A 26,085-nucleotide genomic window follows, 5' to 3' on the forward strand; every position below is an offset into this window, starting at 1 on the left:
CCCGCGCCTTCCCGCGTTTTTCTGGAGTCTTCTGCCACCCAGAAGGGAAGCGGCGGGCGCCCGTGCCGGACTGTGGGGCTGGTGGGGAAGGGTGACCACAGAGACCCAAGGGACCCGCGGTGGTGACTTTTCCTCAACGCAGCTCGGCCAGAAGTCGCTGTTCCGGGTTCAGACAGTGAGGCTCCCCTTTGACCCAGGCGGTCGCCCTCCCCCACACTCTGGCCCTGAGAGAGGACTTTCCCTTTTCCATACCCTCCTCCACAGTGGCCAGGAATCCCAGACCCAAAGGCTGATAGTCGCTCTCCTCAGCGGTTAGACGGCTCCTCCGCTCAAATAGCGTAGCCCAGCGTTGAGTAGAGATCCCCTCTTCTGGAAAAATGGAGAATGCGAGCTTTCCGTGACTCCTTCAGCGTTTCCGGCCTGGTTCTGATGGCGCCTCTAGCCCCAAATCGTTAAGCGCGTCACAGCCGGGTCCTTGAGGAGTCCCGTTCTAGCCTTTTAGAAATGGAAGTCTAGGTGCTTCTGTGGGGGTGGGGGGGGGTTGGGGGGGCGGTTCTTGTTTCTCGTTTGCACTCTGTGAGCTGGTTTTCTTTCACTGGCAGTTAACTCCGAATCCTGGGGAGAGGGGTGTGTTTTAAGCTGCCCTGGTGTGTGCCTTCCTCGGTGCTTGGGGAGTGACTCCAAACCGGAGGTCGGCGTTGGGGCCGTGGTGTCTTTAACGCCCTGATGCCTCAGGTCGGGACTGTCTCCGTCTTTTTTTTTTTTTATTTATTTAGCGGTACGCGGGCCTCTCACTGCTGTGGCCTCTCCCGTTGCGGAGCACAGGCTCCGTTCGCGCAGGCTCAGCGGCCATGGCTCATGGGCCCAGCCGCTCCGCGGCATGTGGGATCCTCCCAGACCGGGGCACGAACCCGCGTCCCCTGCATCGGCAGGCGGACTCTCAACCACTGCGCCACCAGGGAAGCCCACCGTCTCTTTTTTTTTTTTTTTTTTTTCTCAGTTGAAGTAATAGAAGATTTACAGTGTTGTGCTAGTCTCTGCTGTACAGCAGAGTGACTCAGTTATATATACACATACGTTTTTTAAAATATTCTTTTCTATTATGGTTTATCCCAGGAGAAACCATAGAAGCTGTGCTGTTCTTTTTTAATTTGACCTGTAGTTGATCTACAGTGTGTGCTCCGTCTTATTTTTTTGTGGGTCCCCCACTCCCCGAGTTCCAAAGCAGTTCCCTTGGAAACAAGGGGGGTCGTCAGGGCTGCGGATGGAGACGTGGTGGGACAGGAAGCCTTACCCCTTCTCTCTCTCTCCCGCAGTTGGACCACCATGGCCACCCTGCGGTCGTCGTCCTCCCAGTCCCATAGCTCCTCCTCCCCGAGCAGTGGGTCCTCCCCGCTGCGCAGAGCTGTGGGGACTGGGCCGAGGAGCATGTCTGCGTCTTCTAGTTCGTCTGTCGCTGTGCCCTGCGATGACAGGGACTCGGACCAGACATCGGAGGGGTGAGTGGGGTTGGTTGCGTTGTCCGCAGCTTTTCTCATTTTCATGTAACAGACGGGTAAAGTGGCAACACGTGTGTGACTATGAAAAGCCAGGAGATGCTATACTGGTTCAGAACAGGCTGGGTTTCAGCTGCCCTACGTGTTGGAGGCGTCAAGAATAATCCATCCTGTTCTGAATCCATCATCCAACTTGTCTGAACCTTTCTTGAACACTTTTGTGTGTTCACGGACAGCCTCCGGTGGGGGCCCACAGATGGGGGAAAGGGAAAAGAGTTCTTTATTTGGTACCTGAAAACTAGTGTATACTTTGTAGTTGGTGTCCTGTAGTTCTTTTGTTTGTGGTTTTATAAAGAGGTCCGTAGCTGTTGGCATTTATGAGCTTATTCTGGAAGATTGTATGAGTATGTCTTGGGTTTTAAAAAAATCTTTCCAGGAAAAAATTAATCAAGGTCTGATTTATCCCCTGGTAATTTTTTTTATTGCGGTATAGTTGATATACAATATTGTATAAGTTTCAGGTGTACCACATAATGATTCACAATTTTTAAAGGTTATACTTCAGTTATAAGAGTATCCCATGGTAATTTTAATTGGTCTCTTCTGAATCATTTCTATTTGTCAGTGCAGCTGTTTGGCACCAGGTTATATCTATTTTGTAAATTTAACCCTAATCAACAAGACGTGAATTTGTTTTCAAGAGGTAAAATTTAACACCAGGCACGTATTAATCTCTGGTTTGTGTATTAGTAATACATGACTTACTGAGCCATTTTTCTCTACTCAGCAGTGATCCCCTCACTGCTTATGTGAATATCTTTTTTTAAATGTGAATATCTTTTGATTTTCTTATTCAGAGAGGATATTAAGAAAGGGTTGTCCTTTACCTACCTCAGTTGTTCATCTCCAATGGTTTATTCAAGTGAAAGTTTTCCCTTAAGACGTTGTCCCTACTTCCTGGCAACAGTAAGCTCATCTCTTCTTAAAATCTGAATATATTTTTCTCATGGAGAGGGATGTAAAGTTAGAGACAAAAAGAAACTATAATTCATTTACCCTTTTATATATAGGGACTAGGGTGTTGTATCTAAGCAGAACCACACTCCCTCACAGGGATAGTGAATCTTTGTCAGCTGGTGAAGGCAGTGACTTCGAAGACAACTTGAGACGAAATGTAAAGAAGAGAGCAGCAAAACGACCACTCAAAACAACCCCAGTGAGTCAGTTTTGTTCTGTTTTTGAACCTGGTCTGGGAAGCAGCAAAAGAAAACCTAGAAGAGGTCAGCTGATATGCTTGATGAAAAGACAAGGCTTAAAAAGTGTTAAGGGACAGAAGTAGGAAGAAGGCAGATTTTGAAGAGCAAAGAATAAGAGAAGAGGGTATTAGGGTATAGAGGAACAGGAATGGGGCTTAGGGACTTTTAAAAGGACAAGAGGCTAGAAATAATAACGTTTACAATATAAAGTCAGTTATTTCTAATCTGAGTCAGTAACTCAAACTCTGCTGTGGAATTGGCAGCTTAAGCCTACCTGTGTGATGAGACCGAGCGTTAATGTCACTTTCACTTTTTAAAGATATTCGTGATCTCTTTATGCTTACTAGGTGGCAAAACGTCCAAAGAAGGGGTCCCAAATGGTACGTGCTCATGGTCAGAAAGAGTCAGAGCCACCAGCCAGTGATCTCTTTGAGGCTGTGAAAGCTGCCAAAAGTGACATGCAGGTAAAACAGAGTGTCTCATCTCTGTTTCTTGATACCATCTTACCCCTCGCTGGGTGGAAAGATAAGTACAAGTGCTTACAAACTTGATTTAATGTAGACATTTTAGTGAACATAACCTGTATCAGGAAAGGCAGATAAGACCACAGAGTGAATCCTTGGAGGGATTGATGTAAGGGGAATCTTACATGAGAGGGAATGTTCCTTTCCTAATAGTATCACAGAACAGAATAGATTTTCCCTTGATTGATTGATGGAGGAGACAAGGAAAGGCATTGGATAATGTAGAGGAGAAGCTTGGATTTGGGTGGCAACTTGTTCACCCTTGTCACTTTTTAGCTCCACTTCGACAGTTATACCTAATTTTTTTCCCTCCCCACATATCTTTTTTCTCTTCTTACATTTCTTTTTCAATAATTTTATTGTAATTACCATCTAAAAACATGAAAGGCATATATGTGCTTAAAAATTTTTTTTCAGTGATCACCCAGGCCTCTAGCCCCAGCTCAAGAAATGAAACCTTAATGGTGCTGTAGAGACCCTTGTGTATCCTCCCTCCACCTTACTCCCCCAGTTCCCTCACCACCCAGAGATAACTACTAGAATGAATTTTCTGTTAACCATTCCCTTGTCTCTCATTATAATTTTCTCACCAATGAATGTGTTTTCCTTAATTTAAGTGAATGAGTCGTTCATTAGTTTTCTATGACTTAAATTATTTCAGTTGTTTGAGATTGACCCTTATTGATGTATAGTGTGGATTTTTCTAGTTTTTAGAAAAACTAAAAATTTTCAAACATACGGAGTTTTTCTGTTTTTGTTACTGGTTTCTGTGTGTTGGAATTCTTTGGGGCCTGGGTTGAAGATGGGTTGTTAAGAGAGGAAACCTACGTTTGCTTTTGGTGGTTGAGTGAGGATGCTCCAGAGTCACTTTTTTTTTTTTTTTTTTTTTTTTTGCGATACGCGGGCCTCTCACTGCTGTGGCCTCTCCCGTTGCGGAGCACAGGCTCCGGACGTGCAGGCTCAGCAGCCATGGCTCACGGGCCCAGCCTCTCCGCAGCACGTGAGATCTTCCCGGGCTGGGGCACGAACCCGTGTCCCCTGCATTGGCAGGCGGATTCTCAACCACTGCGCCACCAGGGAAGCCCCCAGAGTCACTTTTAATTAAATTATCTGATTGAGGTTATTTTGACTGTAGAGGTAATGTGGATCTTGACTGCAAATCCAAATATGGGAACTGGCTTATGGTTTTGAATTCTCAAGGGACAATTTGTTTTTCCCTCTACCCCACACTAAGGTCATAACAAGCTAGTTTTCTTGCTGTCCCCATCTTACCTATAGGTTTATTTCTCATTCTTGCTTTCATGAGGGTGTGACTCTTTGCAGGAGCCTCCTTTTGGACTACTGTTTTTGGAAGCCCCTTAGGCTCTATCTCCTATGCTCTACATTCCATGCAGCCATCTGGACAGAAAGTTAGTTTCCTAACTGTCTGTAGTTAAGAGACCCCTCAGAGCAAAAGTCAGCTTGCTTATCTCTCAGAACTGCTACCTTCACTTCATTTTTGGCTTTTATTGGAATTTTACCTTTTATTCTGGTTTAGCAATACATTTTAAAAGATGTTTTAATATTTTAATTAGAAGTTTAGATGCTTCAGTTAGAAAGCTTATACAGAATTTCTAGTCTGTCATGTTGCCAGAAATAGAAATCATCCACATTGTTTTCCTAGTCTTTGGTAGATGAGTGGCTGGATAGCTACAAGCAAGACCAGGATGCAGGATTCCTGGAGCTCATTAACTTTTTCATCCGATCATGTGGATGTAAAGGTGAGGAAACTCCTACCCTTTTCTAATCCCCAGGCTTTGCTCCTATATTGTAAAACTTTTCCTCCTTTTAGATGTGTAGGATTAGGCATTTCCTAAATAAATGGGGAGGGAAAAGCGTAAGAAAAATTTCACTTATTTAACTAGTGCCGACTACATTGTTGATTGGTAAGTAGGGAAGAGATCCAGTAAGGAAATGTGTTGGTTTGGAGACAAGACACTTTGGAGAAAAATAAATAATCATGCTATTGTGATGGTATGATGTTTACAAATTTGGAAATGGACCATCAGACTTTTACTCTTCCTTTCTCTAAATGAAATAATCTTTTATTTTCTTATTCCTTATTTCTCAGCCACTTCATCGCATATTTCTCCACTGAAGCTGTGGGGCCCCAGGTCCCCAGAGGCCATGACCTAACTTTAGTCTTATACGTCTGCAGATTGTATTATAAGAATCTGGCATAGTTTTCTTTGTTTTTTGATTGTTTGGAATATTTTTTTAACCATAGTTTTCCACTGTTTGATTCCCTTGGGTTTTCTAGAGAGGTTGCCTTATAGCAGGTACTCAGTTAGATGGCAGCAGATTTATGACTAGGATTCAGGTCTTCTGATTCCCCACCTAAGCTCTTTTCAGTATATTTCCTAGCTCATCTTCAAATGTGTATGTTAAATGGTCATGGTGTCCTGTTATTTGCCTTCTAAGTACCTCATCTCCTCCATTTCTCAGGCACTGTGACCCCTGAGATGTTCAAGAAGATGTCCAACTCGGAGATCATCCAGCAGCTAACAGAACAGTTTAATGAGGTGGAGGAAGACAGTCCAGGATCCTCTTGCCACTCTTTTTTGCAAAATACAAGGCCCATTATCCTCCTCTTTCTGATTCTGGGAAATAGGATAGCTTTTAGAAAGAGGAGTTTAATCTCTTGGGAGCAAAAGGGACCTATACACGTTATCTGAATAGGCCTGTAGAGTTGAAAATGAGGTATAAGAGATACATTTTTACTATACTATTGGGTTTTGACATCCAGTCCCTGTGACTTCATAGACCTGGTAATAACTTTTCCATCCTTTTCATAACCTCTTTTATAGGACTCAGGAGACTATCCTCTGATAGCTCCAGGCCCATCCTGGAAGAAGTTCCAGGGCAGCTTCTGTGAATTTGTGAGGACGTTGGTCTATCGGTGCCAGTATAGCCTCCTCTATGATGGCTTCCCTATGGACAACCTCATCTCTCTGCTCACTGGCCTCTCAGACTCCCAAGTCCGTGCCTTCCGTCACACTAGCACCCTGGCTGGTAAGCAGTCACTTTTATTCTGTCAGTGTTCTCTTGGGGGTTGGTAGAACTTTCCTCTGTTCTCCAGTCCTGGATCTTCTTTCCTACCTGCATTCTAGCTCTTTACTTCAGGGTCATGCTTCTTTTATCCCAAACCTCCATCCAGTTTCTCATTAGTGGAATTGTAAAAAGGAGTGGATTACAGTGATAGTTTCCAGCCTTAACGTGTTTCTTATAGCTCACCACTGGGAATATGCTAAGCATTAAAGGAAGCCCAAAAGAGTTAGGGAGAGAAAAAATCCACTCCAGAACAGTGAGTCTTAGGATTTTAGGGTCACCCTGCTCTAGCTTTTCTTTTTCACTGCCCTTTTTTTCCTTCTTTTTTGAACCTACCCTCCCTCTCTCTGACTTAATTAATGATCTCGTTATCTTATTTTTACTGACTCAAAGCCATGAAGCTGATGACCTCCTTGGTAAGAGTTGCCTTCCAACTGAGTCTGCACAAGGACAACAATCAACGTCAGTACGAGACTGAACGAAACAAGGGGCCAGGACAGAGAGCACCTGAGCGACTGGAGAGCCTGTTGGAGAAACGCAAAGAGGTGAGAAGTGTTCCCTGCCTCTTCCCTCCTCTGCTGCTTCCATCACAGCTGCTGCAGCCCACCTTATCAGTCCCCAAGCTTCTCTCTGCTAAGGCACAGTCCCCCAGGCAAGCTTTGAGATCATGAATGATGGAGTCTGGCAATAGTTTAATAGACTCCTCCGGTCAGAGGTTATTGCATGCTCACTTTGTTTCTGGGATGTGGGCTCAATAGAGCATTTCTAGTTTAGAGTAAATTTTAGAGTTCTCTATGATTCCACTTTTGCTCAGTTTCCATTGTCTGCATTCATTATCACAGGTGTTTAAATGTTGTGCCTGCATCTTGTGCAGGGGGTTAAGCATTGACTTTCTTGTCAAGTGTGCAGTATGCAGGTTACCACAGGAGTACTGAAGGCCAGCCACTGATGCGGGAGGCCAAGTGTTCAAGAAATGGATAGGACACAGGCCTTTCAATCTCTCCTGCGTTTAAATTCTGTTCCAGTTAGCTACTAGCTCCATGGCCTTATGTAATCTCTAAGCTTCAGTTTCCTTTCCTTTAAAAAGGGAATAATTCTTTTTGTGAAGATTAAATGAGATGAATAAATTGCCTAGCTGGGCACATAGTAGGTACTTGCTTTGTTGCCTGTTAAACTTGAAGAAGACCACTGGAGGACATAAACCCCAACAAAATCTTTTACACTGATTAAACCTTCAAACAGCTGTGTCTATCGTGAGACTAACACTGACTTTCCCCTCATTCCCCCTAAGTATCTGAGACCTCCCCCACCATGAGGTTGGCAGGACTTATCATGTGTAACTATGCCAGTTGACTGTTTTCCAGCCCTCACCAAACATATCTTCCATGCTAAATCATTAGAGAATGATCTATACTTTCCTGATTCTCTTTTGCTATTTTCACTGTCAGTATGTCTTAAATCTTATGTGTACTGGGTCTGTGTCAAATCTTAAATTATATACACTAGGGTGACTCCTATTATTTGGACTTCTCTGGCCTCTTGCTTCATCAGTTATCGTTTTGCTTTCTGTCTTTAATCTCTCCCTCACCACTGTTTTCCTCTCTCCACTTATAAATGTATATAAGCCCTTGAATCTTCTTTCATTCTCCTCTATGAGCTACTCCATTTCTATCCTTCCTTTTAGAATTTCCTTACTTCCTTAATATCCAACTGAATCCTTTCACTACCTAGCTTCTATCCCCATTTTTTTTCTTTCAAGTTATTTTCAACAAACCAGTGACTTTTTTTTTTTTGCGGTATGGGGGCCTCTCACTGTTGTGGCCTCTCCCGTTGCGGAGCACAGGCTCTGGACACGCAGGCTCAACGGCCATGGCTTACGGGCCCAGCCACTCCGTGGCATTTGGGATCTTCCCAGACCGAGGCACGAACCTGTGTCCCCTGCATCGGCAGGCGGACTCTCAACCAGTGCGCCACCAGGGAAGCCCAAACCAGTGACTTCTTAATCCCTATAGCCAATGACCTTTTTTCAGTATCCCTTTTCGATTTACATAGAATTTGGTACTGATGACACACTTTTCCTCCTTCCCTCCCTCTCTCCTTTTCCTTTAAGTATGAAAATTTTCAAACGTTCAGAAAAATAGATAACACTGGTAGAATGAACACCACATACAAATCTAGATTTAACTAGATTATTTAATTTAAATCTAGATTTAACTAGATTTAAATTTAGTTTTAACTAATATTTCACTATATTTGCTTCATCTATTTTTTTTTTTACTATTTTGTATTAAATTATGGGCATATTGGTATTTCAACCTAAAGACTTAAGTATGTCATCTCAAAAACATGTTACTACATAATCCTAATACCATTTTCATATCCAAAAATATTAACAGTGATTCCCTAATATTTTTAATCCCAATTCATATTTAAAATATTCCACTTGTCCCCAAAATACCTTTTATATCTGGTTAATTCCAACCAGGATTTAATTAAGAACTATGCATTACATTGGGTTGTTGTGTTTCTTAAGTCTCTTTTATACAGAACCTCTGCTCCCCCCCCCCCCCCCCGCATTTTCCCCCAATATATTGATTTATTGAAGAGTTGGGGCAGTTGTCTTAAAGAATGTTCCCTTGTAATTCTGCTTCTTTGTTATCTGTTATTCATCTAATCTAGGGTTTCTCAACAATGACATTTAGGGAGCTGTCCTGGCATTACAGGATGTTTAGCAGCATCTCTGTCCTCTATCCACTAGATGGCAGTAGTACCTTCCCAGGTTATGACAACCAAAAATGTCTACAGACATTGCTGAATGTCCCCTGGGAGCCACCAGTTGAGAACCACTGATACAATCTCTTCCTTCTCTTTTTTTTGTTGCGCTTCTTTTGTCAAACTGCATTTATTAAAATTTTTTTCCCCATTGTTGTTAGTCAAAAACATGTATAACTACCAGCTAGGGCCTCTGAATAGCCAAAGATAGTCAAAATAATGAGACACAGAAGGGATATTATTTTTTCCAAACACAAATCTCTGAGGCATTAGTTGACTATACGGCTTCTTCCAGAATTAGAAGGTTTAACCTTTTTCTATTCTGATAACTTATTGGCTACATTTTCTTTTTCGCTGCTTTTGACTGATTAGTTTAATTACTTTTGTTTGCAAACTCCACCCTTCTCATCAACTTTGTATTTTAGATGTATCTATTGACTGCCTGATTTCACCGGCCTGTCCACTGTCACAAGTGGATGAGTAGGTGATACTCTTTTCCAAGTTATCTAATCCATAGAAAGAGAGAGAAAGTTAGAGGCCTGTAACTTTCATACCTTACTATAGATGTATATTTCTCATGTGGGGGAAAAATGATTTGGGGAGATAGAAGTATTATGAACGTGTGGGAAGTAAAGCCAAATGTCCTGAAAATTTAAAAAAAAAATTAGAAGGTTTAAAAGGGAACAAAGGATACCAGAGGTTCAGACTGTGTCCTCCTATTAATAGGAAGTAGGTGGATGTCATGCTTTTCTTATATTTTTGTGGCCTTATATTATTGGGGGACATGAGAGATTGACCTGTTACTCCCTGTCCTCCAGCTCAGAGAGCATCAAGAGGAGATTGAGGGAATGATGAATGCCCTCTTCAGGGGTGTCTTTGTACATCGGTACAGGTGAGTTACTGGGCTCCTCTCATTGAAGTGGCTGGTCCTCAGTTATGGAGTCTGTAGAAGTGACAAGGTCTCCTCCTAACCCTGAGTTATCTGGTTAGTCCCACAGCTAGCGCAGCTGGGGCAACAAATGTTCCAAATTAGGTTTAGTTTATCCCCGCCTACAAAGGATCGTGTAAATTCTTCTGGGAGAGACGATAAGAGGGTAAGGCATTGCTGAGTATTCTTCTGCTCCAGCTTTGCCTGAGACCTCCCCTGCCCCATCTTTCTGGGGCTTGAGCCTTGAGAGGACAAGAGCAGAGAGCCAAAAGGCAGGACCTTTCTGAGGGTGTACAGCTCGGCAAGCCTTTTCCTAGCCCACTTCACTGTGCCTTACACTGTGCTAAAGGCAGGGGAGGTTTTTTTTTCTGTTTTTTTGTTTTTTTTGGTACGCGGGCCTCTCACTGTTGTGGCCTCTCCCTTTGCGGAGCACAGGCTCCGTTCGCGCAGGCTCAGCAGCCATGGCTCACGGGCCCAGCCGCTCCGCGGCATGTGGGATCTTCCTGGGCCGGGGCATGAACCCATGTCCCCTGCATTGGCAGGCAGACTCTCAACCACTGCGCCACCAGGGAAGCCCGGCAGGGGAGTTTTATACTGGGTAAAGAACTTCTTCCTCAGTATTTGTGTCTCACTCTTACCTAGATTTCAACCTCTGCCTTTCCAGAACCCTTTAGCTGATGTAATCTTTTCTTGAAGTGGAAGCAAAACAGACAGGTGGATATATTGTACAACACAGGGAATATAGCTTATATTTTATAGTAACTATAAATATAACCTTTAAAAATTGTGAATCACTATGTTGTACCTGAAACTTATATTGTATATCAACTGTACCTCAATTAGACACACACGCACACGCACACACACACACGCAGTTTGGGCAACAGCTAAATTAAATTCCAAAATCGGTTTTTAAAAGGGGCATGGAGGATAAGTTCAACTATTTCATAGGTTGGTTACAGAAAGAAAGTGTTCACTTTTTAAAATATTCACATTGGGAGGAGGAAATGAAAGGCCTAGTACCTGGTGTTTAGGCAAGAAAATAGATTCTCCTGTGACAGAGATATCTGCTGGGATGGAAAGTGAGTTTGGAGAGAAGGTAATAAGGGTCAGTTTCTCTCTGTGCCTAGGGATGTCCTTCCTGAGATCCGTGCTATCTGCATTGAGGAGATTGGGTCTTGGATACAAAGCTACAGTACCTCTTTCCTCACTGACAGCTATTTAAAATATATTGGCTGGACCCTGCATGATAAGGTGAGAGTTGAGTCAGTCCTCTTCCCTGCCCTAGGATGCTTCAGCTTTTCCTGGTACTGCCACTTAGGTGTTTCACTAGTGGTCAGTGATCAACTCATCAAGACACTGAACCTCGAAGTTCCCCCAGTATTTGTGAGGGTAGGATAAGTTAGGAGAGAGAAAGATATATCTAGGAGATTAAATGCCTCAAAACCACAGTCGAGTGGAGAAAGACTTTCCCTATGGAAAGGCGAGAAAGTTGACAGGGTGGTAATGCAAGTGCTAGGGTGGTAGCCAAAAGATCCTTTTAATCATGATTGCTAAATTCTGCTGTGATCCTGTTGGATTTTAAGTGAGAAGACAGCTGTTCATTGTCTCTGAGACATCTCAGAGTCCTCGATACAGAGGACACCCAGGCCCAGAATGAGTAATCTGAGAGGGAGGTATGGAGGCCCAGTGAGGGTGAGTAGAGGAGGAGTCAGCCACATTTCCCTTCTACTCAGTAGCATCGAGAAGTCCGTCTGAAGTGCTTGAAGGCTCTAAAAGGGCTGTATGGCAACCGAGACTGGACTGCACGCCTGGAGCTCTTTACCAGCCGCTTTAAGGTAAAATCGGGACAGTGCTCCTGTGCTTGGCTCTGTCTGCGGTTCCCATTTCCCCACCTCATTTATCCATGTCTATTACTTTTATATATCCATAGATATCCCAGTGTCTGCTTCTACACCCTGTCTTTAGGAATCCCTCAGATTCTAAGAAAGCGGTGTTTTGGGATGGATATAATGAGCTATTGAGCAATGTTCTCCTTTTTACAGGACCGGTTGGTTTCCATGGTCATGGACCGAGAGTATGACGTGGCAGTGGAGGCCGTCAGGTTACTAACACTTATTCTTAAGTGAGTCCTGGGAAGTGGAGAGGCAAGCATCTCAGACTTACCTTTCAGCATCAGGCAGGCCCTTCCAGAGTCCTATCCCTCCGCGGATCATAGGTTGACTCTTGTTTATATACAGGTTGAAAGACAGAGGTCACTCCCGAGTTGCAGGATCTTCAGGGGGCAAATTTCCTATCTTCTCTAACTCTTCATATCCCTCTGTTTTCCACTCTTCCATTTGGAAGTTCTTTGTGAGTTAATCCTTGTTGGTTTTCCCTTTTTGTTTCTAGCCTTAGTTAGAGGCTAGAGGACGACATCCATATCCACCTGCTTGTTCTGCGTTTCTCCTGGCAGGAACATGGAAGGGATGCTGACAGAGGCAGACTGTGAGAGCATCTACCCTGTTGTGTATGCCTCTAACAGAGCCCTGGCCTCTGCTGTGGGGGAGTTTCTGTACTGGAAGTGAGTGGGCCTCTTTTCGTTTGTTCCTTTAACACCATCATCTGTTGTTTTCTCTCCATCATCAGCTGGTGCTCTTTCTAAGGGCTCCCCATACCTATAAAGTCTCCCTTGGTGTCTCCTTCCCTTCTCAACACCTTGGGGCTTTCCTTAGCTCTGTGCCTCTTTTTTCTTTAATCCTCTCCTTGAACTGTTTCTTCCTTCCATGGTAACTGTTGCACTGCTTACTTCCTTCCGTGCTATGCCCTTTCCCTGTGTCCCCTCTACCAGGCTTTTCTGCCCTGAGTGTGAGACAAGAACGGTGGGTGAGAGAGAGCGACGCCGAAGTCCACGCTCCCAGAGGACTTTCTTCCACCTTCTGCTGTCCTTTTTTGTGGAGAGTGAGGTGACGTATGAAAAGGAGCTGTTGGGCTCTCAGGCGTAAGACCTTCAGGTAGAGAAGGATGGGAGCTGGCACTGCAGGAAGGAGAGAAATGGTTCATTAGTAGCCAATTTCTAGAGTTTTAACATGTGGCGTCAGTAACTTAACATCTGTCTTCTTCCACAGCTCCATTACCACGCTGCATACTTAGTAGACAGCCTGTGGGACTGTGCGGGGCCTCAGCTGAAGGACTGGGAGAGTCTGACAAGCCTGCTGCTGGAGAAGGACCAGAGTGTGTGCCACCTGGTAGCCAGGGGAGGGGACCTCTCATCTCCTAGTAGGAAACCAGGAGAGATTTCTCTCCTGACTTGTGAAAGACATAGGTGTCATGGGCGGTGGGGCGGTGGGGTGGTGGGGTCCTTGGAGATGGAGGGTGGCCACCCTGTGATTCTGTTTTCCATCCTCCTGCCACCTCAGACCTGGGCGACGTACAGGAGAGCACACTGACAGAAATCCTTGTGTCCAGTGTCCGGCAAGCTTCCGAGGGTCACCCGCCTGTGGGGCGGGTCACGGGGAGGAAGGTATGGCAAGAGGGGCAGGGTAGGTTGCTTAGCAATATTAAATCCAGGCAGGTATTGTCTGTCCTAATTCTCAAGTCTTAGGTTCAGGTGCTCCTTCCTCTGCCCCTCAAAGAATTCCATTTCCAGAGAAAGAAATTGAAGGGAGCTGCTGAGTTTTCCTTCCTGGGAAGATAAAATTGTTGGGCAGAGGAATACATGTACACACACTTTTACCCCCACCCCCAAATGATTGTAATTCCAGGGCTTAACACCCAAAGAACGTAAGATCCAAGCCGACGACAAGGTGAAGCTGACTGAGCACCTCATCCCCCTGCTTCCCCAGCTCCTGGCCAAGGTAGAGGGTCCCCACTGCTCAGCCTCTGGGAATGAGCGGGTGGAAGGAACTGGCCTCCAGATTAGCAGTATAGCAGGTAATAAGTAGGCTTCCCTCTCAATCACCACAGTTCTCAGCTGATGCAGAGAAGGTTGCTCCCCTGCTGCAGCTTCTCAACTACTTTGACCTCAACATCTACTGCACCAGGCGCTTGGAGAAAGTGAGGAGAGAGGAGGACACATTCCCTATACTTTGCTACTTTCATCCTAGGGCCAAAGGTTCTACTGCCAGTATCCAGTTTTTCTCAAGAGCCTGGATTCTAGAAAAACCAATAAGCCCTCCCTTTCTGAGGCATCTTATGCTTGAAGTTTAAAGCTTTCGACCCTGTTTCTTTCCTCCCCACCTCTAGACCCTCCCGGAGGAGTTGTCCTCCCTGCCCCCCCCCACAGCACGGTCTTCTCCCACCGTTTTCTCTCTCAGCACCTGGAGCTGCTCCTGCAGCAGCTCCAGGAGGTGGTGGTGAAGCACGCAGAACCAGCGGTGCTTGAGGCTGGTGCTCATGCCCTCTATCTGCTGTGTAATCCGGAGTTCACGTTCTTCAGCCGGGTGGACTTTGCCCGCAGCCAACTTGTGGATCTGCTGACTGACCGCTTCCAGCAGGAGCTTGAAGAGCTGCTGCAGGTTGGAAGTGGGGCTGCGTGATGGGACACCCCAGACTTTTGTGGGAGAGGCCCCAAGATGGGGGTGTGGATCTGTGAGTTCTTGGGGAAATCCCACTGTGGACCTTCTTTCTTCCTCAGTCTTCCTTCCTAGATGAGGATGAGGTGTACAGTCTGGCAGCCACCCTGAAGCGCCTCTCTGCCTTCTACAAGTGAGCAGCTCCCCTCCTGCTCCTTCTTCTGTTTCTACCACTGTCTGTGGGGTTGATTCCTCTCATTCTCTTCCAGTGTAACGTTTTTCTCTCCCCGCCCCCCAAAGTGCCCATGACCTAACTCGCTGGGAGCTCTATGAGCCCTGCTACCGACTCCTCCGGAAGGCTGTGGACACAGGAGAGGTTCCTCACCAGGCAAGTAGACAAGTTGGAGGCAGGAGAGGAGTTTTAAGGGCTGTGTCCTAGGTGGCCACCACATATGCAGTTCGAGTCCCGGGGCTGTGGAGCAGATGAGAGAGAGAGAGATCTTGATCATGTGTGTCGTTCCTTCCATCCCAATCTTGGAAGGTGACTGTACTTTCCAGCACCTGAAAACAGCTATTCTCTCTGGTTTCTGGAGAGTCAAGGATAATATTGAGGGGGTCTAGGAGACTTTAAATAAATTAGGGAGAGGTGGCATTCCTACTCAGGATAGCATCCTCTGAAGACTTCCAGAATCAGTTTTTTTCTACCGGAAAAGGAATTGGGTCTCTCCTAATCTCATTTTCTCTCTTCTGTCTGCTTTTTTCTTTTTTCCCTCCTTTGTGTGTATCTGCCTGTCTGTCTCTCTCTCCCCACCTGCCCCTTACTCCTGACCCTCATTTTGTCACACTTGGTTGTTACAGGTGATCTTACCAGCCTTGACTCTTGTCTATTTTTCCATTCTCTGGACACTAACCCACGTATCTGGATCAGATGCTTCCCAGGTGAAAATGGGTCTGAGTAGGGGGAACGGGAATGGAGGAGTCCGTGTCTTCCTTCATTTCTCCCTGCTGAAGCCATTGTCTCCATAGAAGCAGCTGTTGAATTTGAAGGGCAGGATGGTGGCCTTCTGTGAACTCTGCCAGAACTGCCTCTCAGATGTGGATCCTGAGATTCAGGAGCAGGTGAGCGTTTTCTCAAGTGAGCGTATGTCAGGATGTGAGTCATCCCCCCGACCCCGACCCTGTGGTCTGAGGAAACCCCGTTCTGAGGGGAAATTGGCAATGTAATTTCTGTCTTGGTCAATATTCTGTCCTTTTTAAGCGTTCTTTTTTTCCCTGACAGGCTTTTGTATTGTTAAGTGATCTGCTGCTCATCTTCGGCCCTCAGATGATTGTCGGGGGACGAGAGTTCCTTAGGCCCCTTGTCTTTATTCCTGAAGCCACTCTCCAGTCTGAGCTGGCCAGCTTCCTCATGGACCACGTCTTCATCCAGCCTGGAGGACTGGGCAGTGGTACAGGGGCTGTATACCTGGGGCTCAGGCATATAGGGCAGGAGGTCTGAATCTGTGATTCTGATGTTTCCCATTCTGCACTTGGTGTGAAGCAGGTCATTCCCAGGAGGATCATTTACAGATAGAGCAGCTGCACCAGCGGCGCCGCCTCCTGGCTGGGTTCTGCAAGCTGTTGCTTTATGGGGTGCTGGAGATGGACGCAGCCTCGGATGTTTTCAAACACTACAACAAGGTACAGCAGGGCGCCAAGCTGAGCATGGCCATGGCTGCAGACTCTGTAGCACTACAGAAAGGAGGGTTGGAGAGATGATGGTATCAGGCTTAAAAGGAGAAGCAGGGGGGAAGGCCAATAGTTTAGAATAAAAGGACAAAGAAAAGAGACTTTAGTAGTAAATAGTTAGTGGAGAAAAAACTGTTAGGAGGAAGAAATTCATTGGAGGGAAAGTATCTTATTCTTCTTGTCCAGATTTTTTTGTGTGTGTGAATCTAGTCTATGGAATGGGGTAATGTAAGAAAGGGAAATAAGAATGGAAGAGGGATCAGTCCTCACAAGATACCTAGATATATACCTCATTTCCTCAATCCAGCATTGTGTTGATTTCTCTTTATTGAGTACGTACTATCCCAGGCACTAAGGACACCTCAGTGAACAAAATAGTCAACGGTTCCTTCTTCCTGGAGCTTCTGTTCTAGTGGGGAGAGACAAATAGCAAAGGCTTCGGTGCTGGATGACACTGGGCTCTGGCAGGCTTAATATCCTTCTTCTCCAAGAAATGGGCTCAGGGCAGAGTTTCTTCCCTTATTTGCCTAAACTGATTTCTTTGGGGCTTTGTACCTGTTGGTTAGAAGTATGGTCTAGTATGAGTTGTTTTATGCTTAGGTTCACATTTCCCTACCTAAGGCTGTTTCGGAAAGAGATACGGTTAGGGCTGTGAAGAAACAAAACAAAAGAAATAGTTTTTTCCTGTGGTCAAACAGTATCTTCTCCACTTCTTTTCCCTCAGTTCTACAATGACTATGGTGACATTATCAAGGAAACGTTAACTAGAGCAAGGCAGATTGACCGAAGTCACTGTTCCCGAATCCTGCTGCTGAGCCTCAAGCAGGTATGCCCTTCTGCCTACAGTGCCTCAGACCTGACGTGCCCTCCTTGCAGCCCACCCACAGCTGTCTAGAACATGAGATCCTTCAGAGCAGGAAGTTTCTGATTTACTTTGGCTTTTATTCCACATGACAGTCACCTTCACAGTTAACGGAGCCATAAAAAGTATTTTTTTTAACTGTGGGCTGTTTCCACCCCAACCCCATAGAAACTCCACGTCAGTTAGGACATGGGAGCACCAACAATAAAGTGATAGGGAATTCCTAATTCTTTTTCTAGTCTGTTCTCTCTCAACCCCTTCAGTTACTACAGACATTTTTATTGTTACAGAGCAGGGTGAAGCCTCTCTCTGTTGCAAGGGGGTCAGGAATAGGGTCAGTGTCCTAGGAGGAAAGAAAGAGTAAAAATAGCAGATGGTGTCCCAAGCCCTTTCGGATTTCTGGGCAGAGAAGGGAATGCTATACTTCCTTGTTTCTATCTTGTTCCTCCCTTTCCCAAATGTGCCATGTCTCCTGGACACAGTTATACACAGAACTGCTGCAGGAACAGGGGCCCCAGGGCCTGAATGAGCTTCCAGCCTTCATCGAGATGAGGGACCTGGCCAGGAGGTTTGCCTTGAGCTTTGGACCCCAGCAGCTACAGAACCGTGACCTTGTGGTCATGCTACACAAGTAAGGAAGTATTGGTTGGAAAGCAAGGTACTTGAATCTTCCTAAGAGGGCTGAGCCAGAGGCTGGGTACAGGGAGGGCTGGGAGTGAGGTCTCAGAGGGGGAGGGTAAGCATGTCGAGGAGTCGCAGTAGAGTTGGTGAGCGGGTATCCTTTGGAGACAGGCTGGGTCCAGGGGAAGAAGCACTTGGACAGGATGCCTCAGCCCTGGGAGGGAAGTGGGAAGGGACTCTCTTCCTAAAATGATTTTGCTCAACCAAGGGAAGGCATCAGGTTCTCCTTGTCTGAGCTTCCTCCAGCTGGCTCCTCCAGTCAGCCCCCAAATCTGGCATTCCTGGAGCTCCTTTCAGAGTTCTCCCCCCGACTCTTCCATCAGGACAAGCAGCTGCTGTAAGTTAGGGCGTGGGTGGATAAAGATGGGAGTTAGAGAAGAAGGGTGTGGCGAGGGCCTGTGACCACTTCAGCCTCTCCATCCCACCCCTTTCTTAGACTGTCCTACCTGGAAAAGTGTCTGCAACATGTCTCCCAGGCACCTGGCCGTCCCTGGGGTCCAGTCACCACCTACTGCCAGTCCCTCAGCCCTGTAGAGAGTACAGCAGAGGCCAATCCTCAGGGCTACCCCCGCTCCAAGAAGAGGCGCATTGAAGGTAAAGTGCTGTGAATGCAGGTATCAGGGTGCTCAGTGCTACTTCCTTGATCGCCACTACCTAGATACGCAGCATATTGGCTTTTGCCTCCTTCAAACTCTTGTGTCTGGTCAAATAATTATTTCATTAATCACCTACTATCATTAAGGGTACTCATTTTCTTCAAGGTTTATCTAGCCAACTAAAAACAGCGAACTTCTGTGAAAAATTAAATAGAAACTAATCATAAAACCAGAGATTGAACTCAGAAATCTGTACATTTAGGATGCCTCTCTGTGACGTCTTGTTATTTTCCAATTTTTAAAGATTTTTATATAACCTTCGTGATTTTTTAATCTTCAGATCACTACCTGTCTTATAATTTACCAGTTGTTTTCTTTAAACTGATTTTCTTTTTTTTTAAAAATATAGTCTCATCTTAAGTGGTAATATCCTAGAAATCACAAGTTTGAGGTGTATGTTTGTGCTTTTTACGGTACATTTTATTTTTATTAAAAAAATTTTTTTTTGTGGTATGCAGGCCTCTCACTGTTGTGGCCTCTCCCATTGCGGAGCACAGGCTCCGGATGCGCAGGCTCAGTGGCCATGGCTCACGGGCCCAGCCGCTCCGCAGCATGTGGGATCTTCCCGGACCGGGGCACGAACCCATGTCCCCTGCATCGGTAGGCGGACTCTCAACCACTGCGCCACCAGGGAAGCCCTAGGGTACATTTTAAAATGTTAGTAGTCATTCGCCATTCTCCCCATTCCCGCAGCCTAGGCAGCATAACTAATCTACTTCCTGTCTCTGGGTTTGCCTATTCTTAGACATTTTGTATAAATGGAATCATATGGTATGTGGCCTTGTGTGTCTTTTACTAAGCATCATGTTTTCAAGGTTCATCCATGCTTAGCATTTATCAGTACCTCATAACTTTTCATGACCAAAAAGCATTCCATTGAGTGGATATGCCATATTTTATTTATCCATTCATCAGTTAATTGACATTTAGGTTGTTTCCACTTTCTGTTAGGCATAATGGTGCTGTGAACATTCATGTGTAGGTTTTTGTGTGGATGTAGGTTTTCACTTCTCTTGAGATATACCTAAGAACTGAAATTGCTGGATCAGATGGTAACTCTGTAATTTTATGAGGAACTACCAAATTGTTTTCCAAAGTGCCTACATCATTTTACAATCCCAACAGCAATGTACAAGGGCCCCAGTTTCTCTACATTCATGCAAACACTTGTTATTGTCTTTTTTATTTTATCCATCTCCTAGTGGCTGTGGATTGGTATCTCATTCATTGTAGTTTAAATTTGCATTTCTCTAAGGACTAATGCTGTTGAGCATCTTTTCACATGCTTATTGGCTATTTGTATATCTTCTTCAGAGAAATGTCTGTTCAAATCCTTTGCTCATTTAAAAATTGGGTTGTCCTTTTCTTGTTGAGTTCTTTACATATTCTAGACAAAAGTCTCTTATCGGATGTATGGTACAGAAAAATTTTCTTCCATTCTGTGGGTTGTCTTAATTTTCTTGATGGTGTCCTTTGAAAATACAGAAGTTCTTAATTTTGGTGAAATTCAACTTATCTATTTTTTTTGTTGCATGTGCTTTTGATGTCTTAAGAAGCTATTGCCTAAAGTCACAAATTCCTGTGTTTTCTTCTAAGAGTTTTCTAGTTACAGCTAATACATTTAGGTCTGTGACCCTTTTTTTTTTTTTTTTTTGCGGTACGCGGGCCTTTCACTGTTGTGGCCTCTCCCGTTGTGGAGCACAGGCTCCGGACGCGCAGCCTCAGCGGCCATGGCTCATGGGCCTAGCTGCTCTGCGGCATGTGGGATCTTCCCGGACCGGGGCACGAACCCGTGTCCCCTGCATCGGCAGGTGGACTCTCAACCACTGCGCCACCAGGGAAGCCCTGTGATCCATTTCGAGTTAATTTTTGTGTGTGTTGTGAGGTAGGGTATGAATTCCTTTTAATGTCTTTTGTATACCACCTAAGGACATACTATATGCGAGATACTGTGTTAGGTGTTTTAGAGGCCATGAAGGATTCTCAAGCAGCTTACCATCTAATAGAAAAGAAAGCAAATACATTTATAGAAAATCTGAGTTATGAAGTCACCACTAAGTAATAAATTCCCAGGGATTTGACAGAGGAATGCTATAGAATTCAGGGAAGGAAGGTATCATTTTAAGTTTAGTTGATCTGTGAAGGCTTTATCAAGAAGATGGGATTTAAGCCGGATCTTGAAAAATGGGTAAGATTTATATAAGTTGAACAGAGGAGTGAGTATCATGGGCTAGCAGAAGAGCACAAGCAGAACATAGAAAGGTAAGATTTTGCCAAAGCACATAGATGTATAGATTGGTTTGCCTAAAACAGAGTTTGTAAAGGTAGGAGAAAACTGAAAAGATCGGTTCCATTGTTCATTCAGCAGACACTTACTGAGCACCTTGTGCTCAGTTGTGCTGAGAATACTGCAGTGAACTGGGGATGGGGAAATACTGATGAGGTGGGGATTGCAGTCTTACAAAGAGTGATTGGGGAAGGCCTTGGAGAGAACATGAATGCAGGGGAGAAAACTGAAGGAAGTGAAAGAGGGGGTGCCTTGTGTATATCAGAATAGCAGACTAGAGGGTGCAGCCGGTCCAGAGGCCATGGTGGGAATGTCTCTGGCACATTCAAGGAACAGCAGAGAAGGCCGGTATTGCTGAATGGAGACTGTGTAGGATATGAGACCAAAGAGGTCGTAGGAGTCCAGAGCATACGAGCCAGAATAAAGACTCCAGCTTTTACTGACAGTGAGATGGGTAAACATTGGAGGATTTGAGCACAGGATTGACAGGATTTGCCTTAAATTTTAAGGGGTTCCTTCTGGCTGCTGTGTTGAGAACTGACCGAAGGAGAGGCAGGGGTTGAAGCCAAGGAGCTGGTGAGGAGGCTGCTGTGGGGGCCCAGACAGGAGATGAGAGTGTGTGAGCCAGGGGAGCAGCGGATATGGTGAGAAGTGGCCAGATTCTGGACATACTTCCAAGATATCACTAATAGGACCTCATAATAAGAAAGAATGTAAGATGTAAGAAAGAAAGGAGTTGAGGATGACTCCAAGGATTTTGGCCTAATAACTGGAAGGATGGAGTTGATAGCACCTGAGATGGGGAAGGCTGTGAGTGAGAAATGAAACCAGGGCTTTAGTATGAGCCATGTTACTACAGGTGGAGATGTTGGACAGACAGGAATTTGGAGGAGGGGGGCAGGCAGACTTGAGATAGATGTGGGAGTTGGTACTTAAAGTCATGAACCTGAATGGCTAAGGGAGCCAGTGAAGATGGAGATAGGGAGAGGTCCCAGGGCTAAATCTGTGGACATTACACCAGTGATAATAGGTTGGAGAGATTAGGAGTCACGTGGGGGCCCAAGGTTTATTCTCTGGGAACACAGCTCACGGACGTGGCTCTTCCCTGTTTCGATAGCCCTCTGCTTAAACCAGAAGCAGCTCACTCTCCGGTTGCCGGTTTCAGTGTACAAACAAGGCTGTGGGGAGGGAGGATAATGGGGGTATGAACGTTTACAGTTGACAAATTCTAATATGGATTTGACTTATGTTTTAAAAATAGCATTACCTAGGTTTTCTAAGACATTTTGGGTTTTTTTCTCCTCCTCTGCCTTCCTAGAGCTCTGCAGGAGTCCTTAATATTTTGAGCCCCAGGTCTTCCATTTACCCTTCATATTAGAACTGTGCTGACATTGCCGTTATCTCATTTTTTCTGGCTTCTAAAAAATCCAGTCTCCCGTTTTTCTGTTTCTCCTTAACCCTCATGTTTCCTCCCTCATTTCAGGCCATTCTAAGCTTTTTCTCACTACAGAAATCTTGAATGAATAGGATTTCAGATGTCTTCATTGATTAACTGAGACCTCTCAATCTTAGGGACTCCAACCCTCTCTCACATTCGTGTTTGTATGTTACTGTTTATCTGTGGAATGTATGTCTCTTTCCTTCTTGTTTTCTAAGCTGTGTAATGAGCTTTTCTTGGACAAATCCTTGGTACAATTCTGTAAACCCTACTTTTTATAGTACATAGGGCTGTACTCGTTTTTAGTCGTGTCATAATGAGACCATCTAGGTTTTCCATTCCCTTCTTTTATAACTTTTCCTTACCAAATTCTGAGCAGGTCTTGAAAAACTAAAAGTGTCTGTGGTGGTACCTGGTTTACAGTTAACATGTGCCTCTGCTGCTTTGCAGGCCCCTCCAGGCGGCACAGAGAGGACATCTCTGCATCACAGGAGGAAAGCCTACAGCTGAACAGTATCCCACCCACACCCACCCTCACCTCAACGGCTGTGAAAAGTAGGCAGCCCCTGGGGGGATTGGAAGAGATGGAAGAAGGCGGCGGCTCAGAATTGGCATTTACCCAAGGGTGCGGCCCCAGGAGAGCCCGGCTGTGACGTCCCAGTTTGGTGTCTCGTCATTTCTGTTGCGTTGTTCCCTCCCACAGCGCCCCCTCATTCTCGGGTTCTTCTCCGGTCCTTTCCCCTTTCTTAGGTTTACATTTTCTCTTTTTCCCTCCACTCTGAGCTTTTTACTGGCTTTCATGCTGGCCACTTTACCTCCTCTTTTTACCTTTGTTTTTAACCCTTGTCACTGATCCACCTTCATTCCCAACAGCCAGCCCCTTTTAGGTGCCCAGAGGTTAAGGTCCTCGAGTCCACAGCATTTCCAGACTCCACTCAACTCTTTGGGTCCTGGTCTGGGCAGCCGGCTGACCCGGTGAGCTTTTCTCATCATCTTCTGTCTTCACTTCAGATGTCACCCATTGTGAGGGGATTCTTTCCTTCTCATTGCTTCTATGCTGGTGCTTTGTGGACTTGTTTTAACCACAGAACACTTCCTTCCAGTGTAACATGGAACCCTAGTATGTAAAACAGATATAAGTAGAGCTGCTTTGATTGAAGCTGGAGTGGGACTCTGGAGCCCTGGTCTGCTTACTGCCCACCCTGTTCCCCTGGGATGCCTCTGAGAAACTCTCCGGGGTCCTTGAAAACCTCTACTCTTTGCCACTGTTTCCAGGCTCAGCCTGATGGAAGAGGATGAAGAAGAAGTAGAAATTCAGAATGACTCAAGTGAAGAGTGGCAAGGTACAGGCAAGGTGAGTGGATCCAACAGTCCCTTCTCCCTCTAGAACTGGAAGCAGATGTGAGGGAGAGAAACTATTGTGATTCTCCTCTGTCCTGATGATGCCTTGTCCTTGGAAGCTGCCCAAGATGTTTTGAAAGAATCATAGAGTAAAGGAGGAAGGGTTTGTAAGTTGCTGTTGACTTTGCTTGGACTTTAAGGAAATAGGGGGGGAAAATTTTAAATACCATTGGACTGGAATAGCACTCCCACACTCTCAATCCCCTTATAGGTATTTTGCCTCTTAATCTACTAAGAATTAAAGGGAGTCCTAGAGCTAGACAGAGATGGAAGGTCACCCAGTCTCCAACCTTGCAGCCCGTTCAGCAAGTCTCTTCATAACACATGCACACAGGCACAGCCGACCTTCCTTCCTGTCTCCTTAGAGGGCTGCCCCAGTCCCTCTTCCTCCAGTCACTCCATTTTCTACCCTTGCCTGCCTGCTTCCTCAGGAGGATATGCTGCCAGTTCAGTAGGAGAAGCATGCAATTCGAGTGAGGAGACCTAAAAGTCTTCCCGTTTTACCACTTTATCAAGTTAGCTCCTTAACCCCTCTCAATCCCCTCATCTTTAAAATGGACCTTTTACACAAAATACGAAGTGAAGGCGCCTTATAAACAGAAAAGGATTGTGTGTCTGCTGCTGTTCTGCTCCCTTCTCTTCTCTTTGAAGGTGGAGAAAGGACACAGTAGAAGAGGGGAGTGGAGGTCTTGTGCTCAAAGGGAAAACCAGATAACATGTTCAACCCAGAGACTAGACAGCAAGGCCTCTATCAGTCTTTCCTAAAGTCCCCTCAGGAAAAACCCCATTCTCTCGTTCCAAAGCTGAACAAATTTAAGGGTCTCAGTTGGCAGGCCAGGAGAGGAAGCACTTCTCTGATGACTCTGACGCTGCTGCCCACTCTGACTTTGCTCCTCTTCCCTCCCTGGCTGCTTCAGGGACCTACCCCAGCCTTCAAGCTTGTCACGAGACTGGAAAGGGACCTTTTGTTGTTGTTTGCAGGTGATGGGAGTGGGGAGGGACCTTTCTGATTTTTGATCCCATTCTCTCTTAGCAGTCTTCCCCCAGTGAGCACGGGCTGGACCTCTTAGATTTTACAGAGCTGAACACTGAGGTGAGCGTCCCCAAAACAGACTGTGGAAGGCAGGTTAAGAGGAGTTGTGCATCCTTGGGAGACGCTGGCAGGTAGCACATGTGCCTGTCAAGTAGGTGGAAAGAAAGGCCACAGCCCCTGGCCTGCTGTCTCAGCTGCCTTGGGGCTTTAGGGGTATGCTGGGGGAGGGGTGATACAGGAAGAGAATGAGAGTTGTCCTCTGGAGGACCTTGCAATCATCTCTTTGCCCTTTGGTCTGTTGTTAGGTCTCTGTATCTTACTTTCATCTTTCTCATTGTAGGATTTCTGACATGATCCTATGTCCCTCCCCATCTCCACTCCCCATCTCCACTCCGCACCTCTACGACATGACCACTTGGAAAAGGCCAATGGGAAACGGAGCAAAAGGAATCATCACTTCCCCTTCCCCTTCCCCAGGGGAAGGAGAGGTGGGCTGTGCCTTTCTAACCTGACCTTTCTCTGACTGACCTTTCTCTGATGCTGCTAGGATAGAGCAGTCATAAGCCCCCTGTCCTTCCTGGTGCACCATGGCTCTGTCCCTCTGTTTGAGCAGAGTGCCTATTTTCTGCTGTTTGGAGGGGTGGGAGCTTCGCCTCAGTATTGGAGAGGGGCACTGCCTGTGTTGAATGGAAGGAGCCCATTAGTTTTTCTGTATTTTGGGAATGTCTTTCCTAGCCTCTTTTGTGCCTTGCTGATTTAGCTCAATAAACATGTTTGAGTCAATTCCAGGTTGTGGCTTGAGCGATTGTTAAACTGATGGAGGTCAGGTTCTTTCCTGGAGTCTTACGCAGCTCTGCCTAGCCCTGTGGTCCCATGTACCAGGTGCATTGCACGCACACACGCGCGCACACACACACACACACACACACCCGCTAGGTGCTTTGTACGCTGGCTTTTAGGGATGTATTGCTTAGTAAGTGGGAGACTGGCTGCCTTTGAGTAGTTTACCTAGTGGAGACAGTTTATGCTGAAGAGGGAAGGTAAGAGTAGCATCCTGATCGGCTGAAGGGTGCACCTACCCGTCTCACCTCCACTGAGGCCAGGCCAGTCCACATATCTTGGCAGCTTTCACTCAAAGGTTCTTTCCAGGGATAATTTCATGCCCTCATCCCAGAGACACCTGTCATAGTTTGAACTTTTATAGAATCTCAGTATCTGAGAGTTGGGAAGAAACTTAGAAGTTATTCTGAATGACCAGCCCCAAATCCTCAACACCATTGTCTCCTTCATCCTTTCCTTCCCTAGCTAGTTCCTTACCAAGTCCTGGCAGGTTATTCTCCAGAATGTCTCAGATCTCTCTCTTCTCTCGGTACTTGCTATCATCTCTCACCCAGACTGCCACAAAATAGCCTCCAGATGCTGGACTCCTTAAAACTCTGACTT

At 45.7% G+C, this 26,085-nt stretch overlaps 1 protein-coding gene across 1 annotated transcript; it reads left to right on the forward strand.

Moving 5' to 3' along the window:
- The first annotated feature begins 27 nt into the window (after positions 1 to 27).
- Positions 28 to 25,390, forward strand: STAG3 (STAG3 cohesin complex component). Its single transcript, XM_067705712.1, has 34 exons — positions 28 to 175; positions 1,317 to 1,499; positions 2,610 to 2,712; positions 3,100 to 3,216; positions 4,940 to 5,036; positions 5,761 to 5,837; positions 6,123 to 6,327; positions 6,757 to 6,908; positions 9,954 to 10,027; positions 11,194 to 11,317; positions 11,803 to 11,901; positions 12,109 to 12,188; positions 12,519 to 12,626; positions 12,894 to 13,008; positions 13,171 to 13,276; positions 13,462 to 13,565; positions 13,807 to 13,899; positions 14,009 to 14,098; positions 14,359 to 14,559; positions 14,679 to 14,749; positions 14,857 to 14,944; positions 15,415 to 15,495; positions 15,583 to 15,675; positions 15,836 to 16,004; positions 16,100 to 16,236; positions 17,009 to 17,110; positions 17,629 to 17,777; positions 18,036 to 18,164; positions 18,264 to 18,421; positions 22,659 to 22,833; positions 23,082 to 23,183; positions 23,484 to 23,562; positions 24,643 to 24,702; positions 24,983 to 25,390. The coding sequence occupies exons 2-34, from the start codon at positions 1,327 to 1,329 to the stop codon at positions 24,989 to 24,991; spliced, it is 3,720 nt and encodes a 1,239-aa protein (XP_067561813.1). The 5' UTR covers positions 28 to 175; positions 1,317 to 1,326; the 3' UTR covers positions 24,992 to 25,390.
- Positions 25,391 to 26,085: the final 695 nt, after the last annotated feature.

Source organism: Pseudorca crassidens, chromosome 15 (assembly GCF_039906515.1).
Source record: "Pseudorca crassidens isolate mPseCra1 chromosome 15, mPseCra1.hap1, whole genome shotgun sequence".
Lineage (NCBI taxonomy): Eukaryota > Metazoa > Chordata > Mammalia > Artiodactyla > Delphinidae > Pseudorca > Pseudorca crassidens.